Source organism: Paramisgurnus dabryanus, chromosome 23 (genome assembly GCF_030506205.2).
Source record: "Paramisgurnus dabryanus chromosome 23, PD_genome_1.1, whole genome shotgun sequence".
In the NCBI taxonomy this organism is placed as follows: Eukaryota; Metazoa; Chordata; class Actinopteri; order Cypriniformes; family Cobitidae; genus Paramisgurnus; species Paramisgurnus dabryanus.
The window spans coordinates 15,566,928-15,582,401 of NC_133359.1; the positions used below are offsets into that span (position 1 = coordinate 15,566,928).

Sequence of the window (15,474 nt, forward strand, 5' to 3'; positions counted from 1 at the left end):
ATAATTATGTTTATATAAATACACACACATGCATGTATAATTTTAAGAAAAAAAATATATTTATATAATAAATATGTATATTTATATATATATAGTATAGATTATATATAAATATAAACATGTATATACACATGCAAACGTTTCTTAATTATATACATGCGTGTGTGTGTATGTATGTGTATTTTTACATAATTATTATACACAGTACACCCGCATATATTATGTAAACAAAAACTTTTATTCTGCAAATGATTAGTCGCGACTAATCGTGAGGCAGCACTAGTAGCATCTGATTGCTATGACTTTACCATTGTACTAACTTAGGACTGCACTGTTAACTATCTTTACCTTTCTTTGAGCAGATAAGCTGTGCTTCAACTCATTCTTCCACAATGAAGACATGCAAGAGATCACCAAGCATTTCGTTGTGTGCCACGTGGATGCACCTGGCCAGCATATTGGAGCTCCTCAGTTGCCACAAGGGTAAGACAAACACATGCACACATTTACATTCATACATTTGCCAGACGCTTTTGCAGTGACCTTGACCTTTGTGTTTCTAATGCAATGCTTAACCAATTGAGTTACAGTCGAGCATAAACCCACCATTATTAGCAACTTAATCTCTTTCGTAACAAATATTTTTCAGGTACCAGTACCCCACTATGGATCAGCTAGCTGGAATGCTTCCCAGTGTCGTGCAACACTTTGGGTGAGTGAGATCAGTAATGATTGATGTACTGTAAACTGTTCTTGTCAACACTGCAGTTTTAAGTGATGTTTTGCTCAAATTCAATTTCTTTTTTTTCCAGCTTTAAGAGCATTGTTGGTATCGGAGTCGGGGCTGGTGCCTACATCCTTGCCAAATTTGCAGTTAGTAAATCACCATTGGTTTATTCTGTTTGTTTGTGCGCATTCGATCTAACAATTCAATCCTGCTTTCTTCCTATAGCTCATCTTCCCTGATCTCGTGGAGGGTTTGGTTCTATTAAACATCGACCCCAATGGGAAAGGCTGGATCGATTGGGCCGCCACAAAACTGTCTGGACTCACCAGTTCTCTCCCGGACACTGTTCTAGCGCACCTCTTTAGCCAGGTACAACATTAACAGATATGAACAAATTGCTTTTGGTGGTGACAACTAGGGGATCAAGTTCTTAAGTTTTTTATATACTACCACTGGGTCACCTTTGGTTCACAAAATAGTTTCAAAACAGCAAATTATGTATTTAATGTAAAGTCTTTACAATTCTATTCTAATTTTGTATGATTTATTTATTTTCCCTCAAATTCTGTATCTTCATCCGATACATGCTCAAACATAAGATGCATTTACACACACACAGCTACTGAAAGAGCTGCTCTGTGAAACAGCCAATCAGAGCAAAGCTCAACATTATTATTCATGACCCTTTCAATAAGGTAATAAAAGACAATTTTATTCTAAGGGCAAATTCTGGGGTTGTAAATGGACATCTGGATCATTTTGGAACTTCATAAAGTCACATACCTCCTATGTAGATCAGAGAACAATTTAACAGATTATTTCAATGCATTCTGTGGCACCTTTAATAATATAAGGTAAAAATAACTAACTTTGTAAACATTAGATATAAAGTGAAACAGATTATATAGTTATATTAATATATAGTTGTATTTGATCTATAGGAGGAGCTTATGAGCAACACAGAGGTGGTGCAGACGTACCGCCAACAGATTAATAACACCGTCAACCAGTTCAATCTACAGCTCTTCTGGAACATGTACAACAGGTAACGCCCACTGCCTCATTAATATGTAATAAGATATGCATAATGCATGAGTAAAATGCATATTTGTACCCTTTCCACATATCAATCCACAATAATATAATTTTATTATCAGACAGGAGCATCAAAGTTTATTTTTTTAGTCATTGATTTTAATTTTTGATCTGAATTTACTCAATGTTATATTTTTAACATGATGTTCTTTACATCAAAAATGACTTTAGTTGGGTTTTCACAGGCATGGACACATTTGTTAAAGGAACTGGCTTGAAATACATAAAAATCTTTCTCTTTCTCAGCCGCAGGGATCTGGAAATGAACCGCAGTGGCTCTGTGTTGAATGCCAAGACCCTGAGGTGAAGACAATCTTTATTAGATGATACATGTGATTTAATGTGCTTCTATGATCAGTATGTTTAACAGCTCTTGTTTTTTTTACAGGTGCCCAGTCATGCTTGTCGTTGGAGACAATGCACCGGCTGAGGAGGGCGTGGTGAGTCTCACCTTTGTCTCACCTACATAATATAATGATAATTATAATAATAATATATCCATACCACCTACTTTCTTCTGATGTCATGATAATGCAGCAAATTTTATTTTAGGGATTTTAGCACACACATAGTAGTCACATATTATTTAATTAACTACTTTTATGGTGCCAGTGTTTCTGTAGCTCAATTGGTAAAAAACTGCATTAGCAGCCCAAAATGTTGTGGGTTTGATTCCCAGAGAGCACAAATACTGATAAAACATATGAACCTTGAATGCACTGTCAGTTGCTTTGAATGAAATTAACATAAAAATGTAATATATAATATAATAGCTGCCAAAATAATGTAATAAATAAATAAATATAAAAATAAATAAATATAAATAAATAAATAAATTATTTATTTATTTATTTATTCATTTTTATTTATTTTTTATTTATTACATTGTTTTGGCAGCTATTATATTATATATTACAATTTAACATGATATAAATGTTCGTGTGAGCTGTTCCTTTAAGACATCTTTCCCTGTTCTGCTTCATTACATGTATGTATTCATGCGTCTATGTGGCATATTTAGCAAGCTGGAAACAGGAAGTGTTTTGTCATCTAGTGACAGGTCAATTCATTCCCCATCTGTCTCCCTTCCTCTGTTTACCTCCTTGTGACGACCTCCCTACCTCCTTATCCCTCGTGGGAACAGATGGCATTGGCCCAGGGCTTGATCTTCTGGGCTTGGCCAGCTTGTGTGCTCCACACCGTGGCCTTTTAATCTAACATATAAAAGCCGGGTCAGTGCCCCATCATATCAAATCAGACACGCAGGAGGAGAGTGTGATGAGGGAGGGATGAGAAAGAATGGGATTTGAGTCATTAAGGGCAAGAGGAGGAAGATGGAAAAAATGGGCTCTTTAAAAATAGACAGGGATGAGTAAGAGATTAAGAAGAAAATAAATAAAATACAGCTAAAGTGAGACATCCGGAAAAATAAACAAATACGCTGTTTAACATAATTGACCTATAAAAGTCAAGCGTGTCCATTCTTTTGAAATGGATGTGTATGGAAAGAGAAGGTAGGAACCTGACAAATTGTTTTCTGCATGTAGCATCACACCGACAAGTGCAAAAATACAAGCCCAAAATGGTGCTAAATAGCACCGAAAGTGGTTTACATAGCTCCTATATAGCACTGAAAGTGGTTCCCTTATGATTATGAGCCAATGAAACACTTTTAGTGCTATTTAGCACCATTTTCTACCGTCTGGTATAGTCTGAAATAAGCCTGCAGGTGTCTGCGTCTGCGCAGCTGTCTTCTATTAGTGCTGGGATATGACTCATCTTTGCAGTACCACAGTAACTGGGTCAGGCCCTCTCAACACATACATACATATATATATATATATATATATATATATATATATATATATATATATAGTATTTATATCTGACTTTGGACTACTGTTCAAAGGTTTTAATACGCTTACATCCTCCCATGGCGTTCAGCACATTTGGCAATAGGTGCTAGAGCTGGGCCTGCGATTCTCATTCGTGTCTTATCAGTAAATCCGGTTCGGTGATTAGTAGTAAATCACTATCATCTGCTTTCATATGGAGCAGCACTTTCTACACAGAGCTGTATTTCACAGAGAAGCTAGGCAAAATCGCATACATTATTTTCTACGATTATGAACGCGATTTTGCCTAGCTTCTCTGTGAAATACGGCTCTGTGTAGTAAATGCCATCTCCATCTGAAAGAAGGTGATGCCGATTTACTACCAATCACCGAACCGGCTTTACTGATGATATACGCATGAGAATTGCAGGTGTTTTTTTTTTGCCCAGCTTTAGTAGGTGCTCTCCATCGCTCCCAATCAATTCAGTGGACATGGTGATAAGGTTCATGTGATCTTTGGACATCCTGGTTTTTGCTTCCTTTTATGTATAATATTTTAGTATAATAATGAACTTTAACCCTTTCTCTGCCACTGACAAGTTATCTCTTCAATTAAGAGAAAACATTTGCATGAAAAAAACTGTTCTTTTTAAGTTTTTATGATTATCTGTAATACCCAATTTATAAACAAAACTGAAGCAAAAAATTATTTATAAATTTTACACCCGTGTATGTTTTAATAATCATTCTAAATCTGATCTCTAACAACATTTCTTAACAAAAATGCAATTATTTCAGCTTTTTTTTAAGAAAAATACCCATATTTAAGAGTTTATAAGCAGAGAAAAAATACAGATAGGATGAAAATTAAATTCCCTGTTTTGTTTGATATATTTTTATGTTTACATATTTTTTAAATAAAATTTTCCTGGAATGCATTTTGTTAAACTTTTGTGAAAATCACAAAAAATGTCAGAAATGAGTTAAAATTAGTAATAATAAAATAATACTAGTAAAATTAAAACTATAGAACAACAAAACTGTAAAATTACACTGTAAAAATTATTTGTTGCAAATAATGTTTATATTTAAACAACTGGGATTAATAAGTAATTTCAACTTTTAACAGTTCAACATTTTGACTAGTAAGAAGTTGCTATAATAAATTATAAAAATAAAGTTGTAATTTAAGCTTGTTTAACTACGATTGTCTGGATCTTGTGGTCTTGAAATGGAAATGTATCATTATTATTTATTTATTAACTTTTTTATTTTTCTGTGTAATTTATGTATATTAATTTAGTAAGGTCTGTAATCTGTTTCTAAAAAATTTCAGTGCAACAAGGATTTTTTTTATTTTTAGCGTCATGAGAGAAGTGTTTTCAAACGTTTGAATAGTATATCAAATGCACATATGACATTTTATAGCACTATGGCCAAATTTATAAACAAAACTGAAGCAAAAAATTATTTATAAATTTTACACCCGTGTATGTTTTAATAATCATTCTAAAACTGATCTCTAACAACATTTCTTAACAAAAATGCAATTATTTCAATAAATAATTTTTTTTTTTTTTTAAGAAAAATACCCATATTTAAGAGTTTATAAGCAGAGAAAAAAATACAGATAGGACGAAAAAAATGTCCCCGTTTTGTTTGATATATTTTTATGTTTACATATTTTTTAAATAAAATTTTCCTGGAATGCATTTTGTTAAACTTTTGTGAAAATCACAAAAAATGCTGGCGGGCAACTTTTCAAAAAAGGCTGTCAGGAATGAGTTAAAATTAGGGGAACTCTTGTTGAACTCTAGGGGAGCTGCATGGAAAATGAGAATATTTTCAAAAAAAGTGGAGTGTCCCTTTAAGTGGTGGCGGGGGCTAATTAACATATTCATGATCTACTTATACTAAATGAAGCAAGGTTATAGAGTTAAAATAATACTAGTAAAAAATAATACTAGTAAAATTAAAACTATAGAACAACAAAACTGTAAAATTACACTGTAAAATTATTTGTTGCATCTAAATGTTTAAATTTAAACAACTTGAATTAAAAAGAAATTTCAACTTTTAACAGTTCAACATTTTGACTAGTAAGAAGTTCCTATAATAAATTATAAAAATAAAGTTGTAATTTAAGCTTGTTTAACTAGATTATGATTGTCTGGATCTTGTGGTCTTGAAATGGAAATGTATCATTATTATTTATTTATTAACTTTTTTATTTTTCTGAGTAATTTATGTATATTAATTTAGTAAGGTCTGTAATCTGTTTCTAAAAAATTTCAGTGCAACAAGGAATTTTTTTATTTTTAGCGTCATGAGAGAAGTGTTTTCAAACGTTTGAATAGTATATCAAATGCACACATATGACATTTTATAGCACTATGGCGCACAAAAGGAGATCTGGCAGAATATTTTTTTCATAAATGATGTATGGTGTCCTCTGTTTTAGGTTGAGTGCAACTCCAAACTGGATCCAACTAACACCACATTCCTGAAGGTAAGAAAACAGAAATACTGCAAACATTCAAACTATAAAATTGTGAAGTTTCTGTGAAAACGTATTTGTTTTGTTGCAGATGGCTGACTCTGGTGGATTGCCTCAGATTACACAGGTCAGCCTATTTTAAAATGTCTGATCTCAGATCAGTCTTTGATATTCTGTGCTGACTGTAAGACTAATAGATTTTTACTTTAAACTATCAATGTTTTGATTCCCACAGCCTGGAAAGCTCACAGAGGCTTTCAAGTACTTCCTACAAGGGATGGGATACAGTAAGTCGGAATTATTTTGAATATCAGTGTATTAATTTAACAAATTATTCATGTTCGTAAACCAGCCTACCAAAGTAAATCCGATCCAGTACTCTCAGAGTGTCTTATTTCCTTGTGTGTCTACATCCTTGGAGTGTATGTGTGCGGGTAAGGGTCCAAAATTACCACTTGCTAATTTGTAGAAATAAAATATGAATAATACTTTCAACAACAACATACATTTTTATTGCTATTTATATAATAATAATAATAATAATAATTAATAATAATAATAATCGATGGAGGTGGCGTTTAGCTGCATTTGTGCTCCTCTATTATTATTATTATTTTTAAACAAGGCAAAATATAGTTTGTGGTGAATAAAGTGATATTAGTTAATTTTGGACCATGTGTGTATGTTGTATTTGTTATAATCTGTACCCTATGTATATTTTCCTGCCCTTTCCTGCCCTTTTCTAGTTGCGTCTATAAAGGATCGGAGATTGAGTGGAGGGCCAGGTACTTTCTGTTTTGTGTTTACGCCTGCCCTCTTCCTCATCCCCAGCCCTCATTCAGATGACACATGTACCTTCAGTCTCCCGATTGTGTTGATCTACCCGATTGATTTCTGAATGATCTGCCCCAGACCGATATTTCCATTCATTCATTATTTTCTTTATGGATCAGTGATTTTTCCACTTGAGGAAAAATGTGTCTTGCGCTTCTGCACACTGCGGGCATTGAATGGCCTCTCGTGCTCTTTGCATGGCGATTATTTCCAAATGTCAGGTTTAGAAAGCGTGTTAATATTCTGAACTTGTAAAAATAATTTTTGTTTTTATTATAGTTTTATATTTTAAAGTCCCCCTGTGGTGAAAATCAACTTTTAATGTTGTTTATGTCTGTGTGGTGTTTTTTAATTTAATATAAAACAAACCATGTGCAAACTCATCAGTCGAAAAACCATTGCCGAGTATTTTCATCTGTAAACTTCAGTTTACAAAAAAAAAACATTTTTTCCTTGTCACAAAAGGGAAAATATGCTCCCCCTAGAGTTAAACATTTGATTTGTACAGTTTTGGAATCCATTCAGCTGATCTCCGGGTCTGGCTGTATCACTTTTAGCATAGCTTAGCATAATCCATTGAATCTGATTAGACCATTAGCATCGCGCAAAAAATTAACCAAAGAGTTATTTTTAATTTTCTGTCAGTCTTAGTACACGATGTAACTACAGAAGAGTCAAGTTTTAAATAGGAAAATATCGAAACTCTTTGGTTATTTTTTAGGCACGATGCTAATGGTCTAATCAGATTCAATGGATTGTGCTAAGCTATGCTAAAAGTACTAGCGCAGACCCGTAGATCAGCTGAATGGATTCCAAAACTGTAAGAATCAAATGTTTAACTCTAGGGGAGCTGGAAAATGAGGATATTTTCAAAAAATGTGGAGTGTCCCTTTAAGTGGTGGCGGGGGCTAATTAACATATTCATGAATCTACTTAGACTAAATGAATCAAGGTTATATAGTTAAACTCAAGCTATTTAAAGGCATAAAGTCATTGTTTTCACAGGGGAAAACATTTTGATGATCAAAAATAACATTTTAAATATAAAAATATTGACTACAGCGGGACTTTAAGAAATTAATAGTATATTTGAAGAGTTTCGTTGGAAAACGAGATAAATCCGTTTTTAAAATTTTTGTCAAAACATGTTTATTATTATGTTTTATGGTGCTACTTAGCTGTATTTTATAAGTTATGTTGGTTTAAATCAAAACAGACCAACTGCAGTTGAATTGATATTAATTGGAATGCACAACCAAAAAACGAGATTTCTTTGCAACGAAACTCTTCATTTATTGAACAGGTTTAGTGCGATGTAAATTCACATGAGATAGGCCTACAACTATGTTTATCTTGGTGGCCACTCTATTATCGGATATTAATTTTATATGATTGCAAAATAAAAAACTAAAGGATGACAAATACATTTGCATATATTATAGCATAATAGATAACAACATTTTTGTGTGATACTGCATCAAATGATATTGAAAAAAAAAAAACTGCAAATAGGTTGAGCGGATCAAAATAATTTTTTTGGTTATGTGATTTTATTTTTTTGGGAATGTGATCAGCTTGAGGCTAAAAAGATTTTGACCAGAAGCTCAAGCATGTCATACTGCCTCCACAACACCTCATGCACCCTGGATGTAATTATATCTGAATATACAAATATTCATCTCTTTCTCTCTCTCTTTTTCTTTTGTTTCTCTCTCCCAGTGCCCTCGGCCAGTATGACCCGTCTCGCTCGTTCGCGAACAGCCTCTCTGACCAGCGCCGGCTCGGTGGACGGGACTCGCAACCGCGCATGCACGCATTCAGACAGCACAGAGGGTGTCGGGCAGGTCAGCCAAACCATGGAGGTTTCCTGCTGAGCCCTCGTTCATATTCGCACATGCACACATTTAGAGAGACATGTTGCATGGAAGAAGGGCCTGAGAAGAATGGAAAACTCGTATTACTTTCATTCTTTCTTTCTCAGCCATTCACTTTCCATGTACTTTTCTCTTGATTATTTTTTCAGTGTTAGCCCTCTTAAAGGAACAGTTCACCCAAAAATGACAAATCGGTCATCGTTGCTTCCCTTAATGTACTTGATGTTTCAAGTAAGGCTGTTTAAGTCTAGATGCAGTGAATAAAGACTGATAATTAATAATTAATAATAATAATTAATACAGACAATTTAGAGGAACTCTGCTTAGCTAAGTTTTAAAATGACATTGGGGGAGTAATTGATGACCCAATTTTCATTATTGGGCGAACTGTTACTTAAATAACCTGTAAAATAAAGACAATAATGTCTTCCCCTTAACAGTGTTTGATTCTCCCCAACTGTATAACACGACTTATTTATCGCTAAGTGTCAGTATTTCTGCACCCTTCGCTTGCTGCCTCTGGCCTTCACCTTCTCCTAAGAAAAAACTACAAGTCCCATCAGCTCTCACTCGTTCCTGTCCTACGACAGTCTTTGTGGAGTAACTGATTGGTGGGTCATAATAGAGGGGGTGGGTCCTGAGGAAAAAATATGAAATAAAGCTAAAGAAGATTGATCCGGAGAGAGATATAAAAGTGACATTATGGTTATGCTCTCCCTCTTTGCTACGTGTAAACGCGAAGCAGTTGCGTTGTTAAAGAGTGCAAAAATTAACCAATGAATAGCAGCTTTTGACTAATCATCTCAGGTCACTGGGATTCGTAACTATTTTACGAGGTGGCCAATTTGTATGAAATGTGCGATGTGACTTGTATAAAACGCACAATTACCATAAAAAGCATTAATTAAGCCCCACCCCCTTGGGGGCACCTACTGGCAAACAAGGGTACTGCAATGCTTTGAGATTAGCACGAGTGTGCGGCTTAAGCAAATTCACGCGTTTTAGGCCACAAAACATTTTTTTGGTTTCATACAGTAAACATCTCCTCACTATCTGCTAGCTGCCTGTCCTCTGAACACACTGTAAAAAACGCGGTCTCTGTTGACAGCCCAGGCACCATAAACGGCAACAAAAACAAAGTGGTCAAACCTACCACCACGAAACATAACAAAGTGTTCCAGCCAATAAACGACAAGAAGGATTTGAGAGTAGGTGTTGGGAGCGTTCATGACTCGTTCAGAAAGCACAGAAGGGAGGGGGAGGAGTTAACTACGCTCCATTTTGTTTGACAACACTTCGAATGTCAACAAGAAGTGACGTCACACAGATTCGCGTTGAGCGCCTTTAAATATGGTTTAAATAAATTAAAACTGTTTTAGCCTAAAGTTACTCAAACTTGAATTTTACAAATACAATGTGAATTCTTATATTTCTATAAGTGGCTCTGGTCTTGGGGGGGGGCAATGCCCCCTTTGTCCCCCCAAACTCAGCCTATGATTAGCCACCTTGTCAAATCGTTACGAATCGACAGGAGACTGTGTTGTTTATTTAGTATGTAGTATAAACAACATACTGTACATTTCAAAACCACTGCACGAGGTGTGCACGCGATGTGACGAGTTTTTTTCGTTAATTAATTTTCAAGTTGTGACATTGTTTATGGCGACTGTATGAACGTATGCACATTTAATTTATTAGTGATTATCGCTTGTGTTACGCAATCACTTTTTTAGCCGTTAGAAGCGCATGAACATTACCTGACTAGCATGCGTAGTATTTATTATAAACTCATACTAACATACTAAATAGTCAAACTTTACCTGTATTTTCCCGTTCCTGTCGGATTAAGCACCAGCTAGTCGACCCTTACAAAAAGCGACATGATGATTTTCACATCTTCTCGCCTGTGAAAGGCGCATGTGACATTCATGTGGCTTTTTGGTAAGGTGCATCCATACCTTAGGTACATACCTGGCACCCATATGATCGTCGTAGTGTCCACTCCCTGTCATACGAAGGTGGCTTCGCCTGAGATCGGTTCTGTACGGTTTCCCTTTTGTAGACAATCATCTTCTGACCCAAACCAAACTGGAACCGTCAACTGAGGCAGAGCCCGTGCGACGGGGTTTGTCGCTTTTATTTAGTCGCCATTAGTGGGACATGAACCAAGCGACGAGTTTCTCTTACAGCATCCAGCCCTAAACGAAGAATATACCAAAGTTAAAGAAACAACACACACACACAAACGCATATTCATAGATGAGGGCTGGACTCTGCAAGAGAACTAAGCTTTTTGTAGTGTTTATAGACTTGCATGTCAGTTATGCATGTTTGTACAGACACTAAATTCATGCTTTTGTATGAATGCTAAACTTTGCTATACATTTGTTATTGTTGTAATTATTCATTAATTCATAATGGGCGTATTAATTTATTGTTGCTTTATGTAGACGACCACCATACTAAACATGAATGAATGGCATGAAATGAGTTGATTGGCTGACACTGCCTGATTTACTAAAGGGGCGGAGCAATTTCCGTTCCACATCCGCACTTTTTTGTCTTACTGAATGTCATGTGCTTCTACCATAAGGAAAACAATAACACTTTCTCAGGGGTGATTCCTGCATGCGTGTCTGTAAGGGGCGGGGCTTTCAGGAGCGACGTTGCTCCAAGCTCGGAATGTAGGGTCAAATCCCAACCCCAAAAAACCCAACCCTAAAAATCACAAGGTGCCCCGGCCCTCACAAACACAACCAGGCGCCTCAAAGGGCTGTCGACCCGGGCAACGCATCGAGATTTCCTCACTCCGTGCCATGCTGGGCGTTACTGTAGATACTGTACAAAGAGAGAGATGAATGTTTGCGAAAGAGAGAGGGAGAGTCTGATTGAGAGAAGCGATGATGATGCTCAAAGTGGTTCAGGAGGGTGAAAGCCAAACGCAAATATAGCGAAAGAGCAAACCGTGGTGGCGTTTCCTCCTCAAGACTGAATGGACAAAAACAAGCGTTCTTCCCCAGTATTGATTTGCATGAGTTGCCAACCTCGTGTTTGTGTCCGTTATATCCTGTTTGAAGTATGCAGTCGTGAGCTCTTAATAAGAGACGAGGAGCATGCCACAAGTTCACCTTTTAAAGGTGCGCTTTTATCCCCAAACCCCAGTGTTTGCCTGGGGGCCCTGAATGTATCGAGTCCTTGGAAGTGATGTACAGTATTGTCAATGTGGCCCCATATCACCTTTACTAAAATCAGGGCTCACACCAGTGTAACCTGCCATACCTGCCTTCCTTGCACCCTTTCCCCTATCGATCAATGTTCTACGCTGTAGATATTTGCTGTTTTTAGGGCATACAATCTAAAAATAGGTCTCTACCACTAGCCTTGTCATGTGGAAATCAAATACAATTTCCTTTTTTTATTATATATATATATATATATATATATATAATGGTAGTTCTTATTTAACCGTGTGCTGCATCTGTTATTGTGAAGATTCGATGAGTATTATTATTAATTTTTAATATGATTATGGTTGTTACGACTAGCCATTGTTTTTATTAAGCAATAAGTTCCTTTGTTTTTCTGTTTTGTTTTTTTTTGGAAGGGAAGCTGGTTGTTACAAATACATCTACAGAAATAGATTCACTTAACCTGCTTTGCCATAATAAGGAAAATAAAACGAAACAATGTGTTTATGTAATATGTACATCTATATACAAGCTGTCACTGTCTGTGTACTAAAAAAACTGAACGTGCATCAAATAAAACAGATACTGTATGTAAAAGACTGACGTTTTTTGTGCCTCTGTGGGTTTTGGTTTTCATAGTGTACACTGTTTAAAATTATATCAAATCAATATACACTCACCTAAAGGATTATTAGGAACACTTGTTCAATTATCATTAATGCAATGGTGTGAGGTGTTTCTTGGCACACTTTAGGCCCCTTAGTGCCAATTGTGCATCGTTTAAATGCCACGGCCTACCTGAGCATTGTTTCGGACCATGTCCATCCCTTTATGACCACCATCCTCTGATGGCTACTTCCAGCAGGATAATGCACCATGTCACAAAGCTCGAATCATTTTAAATTGGTTTCTTGAATACGACAATAAGTTCACTGAACTAAAATGGTCACCAGATCTCAACCCAATAGAGCATCTTTGGGATGTGGTGGAACGGGAGCTTCGTGCCCTTGATGTGCATCCCACAAATCTCCATCAACTGCAAGATGCCATCCGATCAATACCCTTTCAAAAAGTATAGCTTTGCACCTAAAGAGTTCATATAAGTATGTCAGACTCAGAGGTACCTCATATTGGTACAAAATGTATGCGTATCTGTACCTAATGTTACATGACAGGACCTTTTTAAAGTGTACTGCCTATAGTGACAGCTGGGGTACATATTTTGACAATTTTTTTCACACAATGTGGATTTAATAAGTGTATTACACATGCATTGTTAAAAAGTGTATGGTTTGAATTCGCTTTAAAGTTTTTTTTTATAAAACTGTCTGCTAAATGTTAATCAAAATGTAGGGTTGCAAAATGTTGGGAATTTTCAAGGCTGGAAACTTTCCATGGGAATTAACTGGGAATTTGAAAAAAAAAATGCAGAGTTGCCTATAACAGGGAACTTAAATATAGTTTAAAAAATCTTGCAGCATAATTTTGTTTAAAATAACAAGATTAGAGCAATGTTTGTTGTATTTCGACCCAGCATATTCTTTATTCACATGCACACTTACTGAAGGGCCATAGAGGCCACACCTCCTGCATGTATTTGCATTTTTCCATAACATGCACAGATCATTTCTCGAATCCTACACACAAAATAATGTCAAAATCTTTGCATTCACATAAATTACATACATTTGTTTAAAACTTCCCTTCCTCCTATTCCCCTCCATTTTCCAGGCCTTGAGTACCACAGAAGTCTAAGTTTAACTAGCAAATACCTAAATGTGTTTGTACAGTAGCTAGCTGGCTAGCCAGTAAGTCAGATATCTAAATGTAAGCTAGCACTATTACAATAACTATAATAATGTTTATTATGTTTTTCTGTTACCCAAAAGAAAAACGATTAATGTTGACTACTTTGAGTGGATGCCCCTTGGGCAACATTTAAGATCAATTAGATGTTCCACAAATCAGTACATTTAGGCCCCGTCCCATTTCTACCCCCTTAAAACTTCCACTTGGTTTTGAGTGCCCTCAACAGTAAAGTCCCCTCAACGAGGGAAGTGGGGGTTACGATCTTTCCCTATGAAATGGGACACCACTATATGGAAAGTAGGGTAGGGAGCGTGCTCACCTACATCATGTGCAGCGTGATTATTATTAATCTGATTGAACTCTCGATAAGCCCAACACACATCCTGAATATTGACAAAACTTCCCAGATCAGTGGAATACTGTATATCAGTGGCGGAGTGGCAATTGGGAGAGTCGGGACTTTTCCGGTGGGCCGGTAGTGTTTTAAGGCTGCGAGGGCTGGTCTGATAATAGCCGTGCTTTCAGTCTTTAGTCATGCATTCCGGCCACACTACCTATTTATCATATATTTAATATGCTTCAGCGCTTAAAATGTATCTGGCCGCACCGCGCTCTCTTTATCAAGCCCGTCTCCCCTGGAGTTCTATCAGCCAATCAAAAAATAAAGAAAGAGGCTACACAATAGCCAATCAGAAAATAGGACTGTTGTATCTGGGTAAGATTTAACGCAACAACCAATAAAAAAGCATAGCCTCGTACACACACAGAGGAATGAAGCTCCGAGCATCACTTTGAGCAGCACAGAGTAAGTCTGATCTCCTATTTTAATGTTACAACAAATGCACAACTTTGACACAAACAATGACAAATTGACTGCTGTTAGAGAATGTTTCCCAGATAATCAGCATCAGTTTTTCACGAGCGTCTGTAACTTAGCCAACAGTTTACAGCCTGTTCACTGACAACACCTGCTCAGAACACGTAAGTTAGTTTAAGCCTCGTTAAATTTTCGTTATCACACGATGACTGACATGTTGTCACATAAAATATCTCTCTCCAAACAGGCATAATAATTTTATAAGCAACTGCTTTGCAACCAAAGTAAGCTTTAGCTTACCTAAAACTAGGGAACTGTTGACTTTAAGATCTTTTAAATAATAATTATTACACTTGGTATTTCATGTTGTTTTGCAGTCATTTTATTGTAATTTTAGATTTCAGCATTTGCTTATTTACAGCGAACCATTTTCTTTTTTCTTTTTTTTTTTGACCACAGAGGGCTGGTGGTCTATGAAATTTCCCGGTAGATTTTTGGGTCCCACTCCGCCCCTAGCTGTATATAATGGACAGACTCTCTCAAAGCATTCGTGTTAAAAGTTGTGTGTATGTTACTGTGTGAAGCAACACAATAGCCTGAATTAATTGCCCCAAGGAAATAAATAAAGCTCTAAACTAAACAAAAACAAGTTCTACTTACAATTAAATCAGTCAAAATGTCATTTAAAAAATTTGTATTATTTTGCATGACCTATGACCAAACTAAATATTTATTTATTTTTGTATATGATATCGTTTATATACATTTCCTAATACAGTAATTCCCATAAATCCCTGT

General features: G+C 35.9%; 1 protein-coding gene across 7 annotated transcripts in view; it reads left to right on the forward strand.

Moving 5' to 3' along the window:
- ndrg4 (NDRG family member 4) overlaps positions 1–12,649 on the forward strand; it is a 46,951-nt gene extending 34,302 nt beyond the window's left edge. For 5 of the 7 annotated variants that reach the window (XM_065273609.2, XM_065273611.2, XM_065273607.2 and 2 more), the window contains 12 exons: positions 363–483; positions 650–712; positions 813–873; positions 953–1,096; positions 1,669–1,772; positions 2,069–2,125; positions 2,211–2,262; positions 6,119–6,166; positions 6,246–6,281; positions 6,390–6,441; positions 6,901–6,939; positions 8,708–12,649. In XM_065273609.2, the coding sequence (XP_065129681.2) occupies positions 363–483; positions 650–712; positions 813–873; positions 953–1,096; positions 1,669–1,772; positions 2,069–2,125; positions 2,211–2,262; positions 6,119–6,166; positions 6,246–6,281; positions 6,390–6,441; positions 6,901–6,939; positions 8,708–8,862 (932 nt within the window). In that variant the 3' untranslated portion in view covers positions 8,863–12,649. The remainder of the gene's footprint in view (positions 1–362; positions 484–649; positions 713–812; positions 874–952; positions 1,097–1,668; positions 1,773–2,068; positions 2,126–2,210; positions 2,263–6,118; positions 6,167–6,245; positions 6,282–6,389; positions 6,442–6,900; positions 6,940–8,707) is intronic. The other 2 variants (XM_065273608.2, XM_065273614.2) reach the window with 1 other exon arrangement.
- The last annotated feature ends 2,825 nt before the right edge of the window (positions 12,650–15,474 follow it).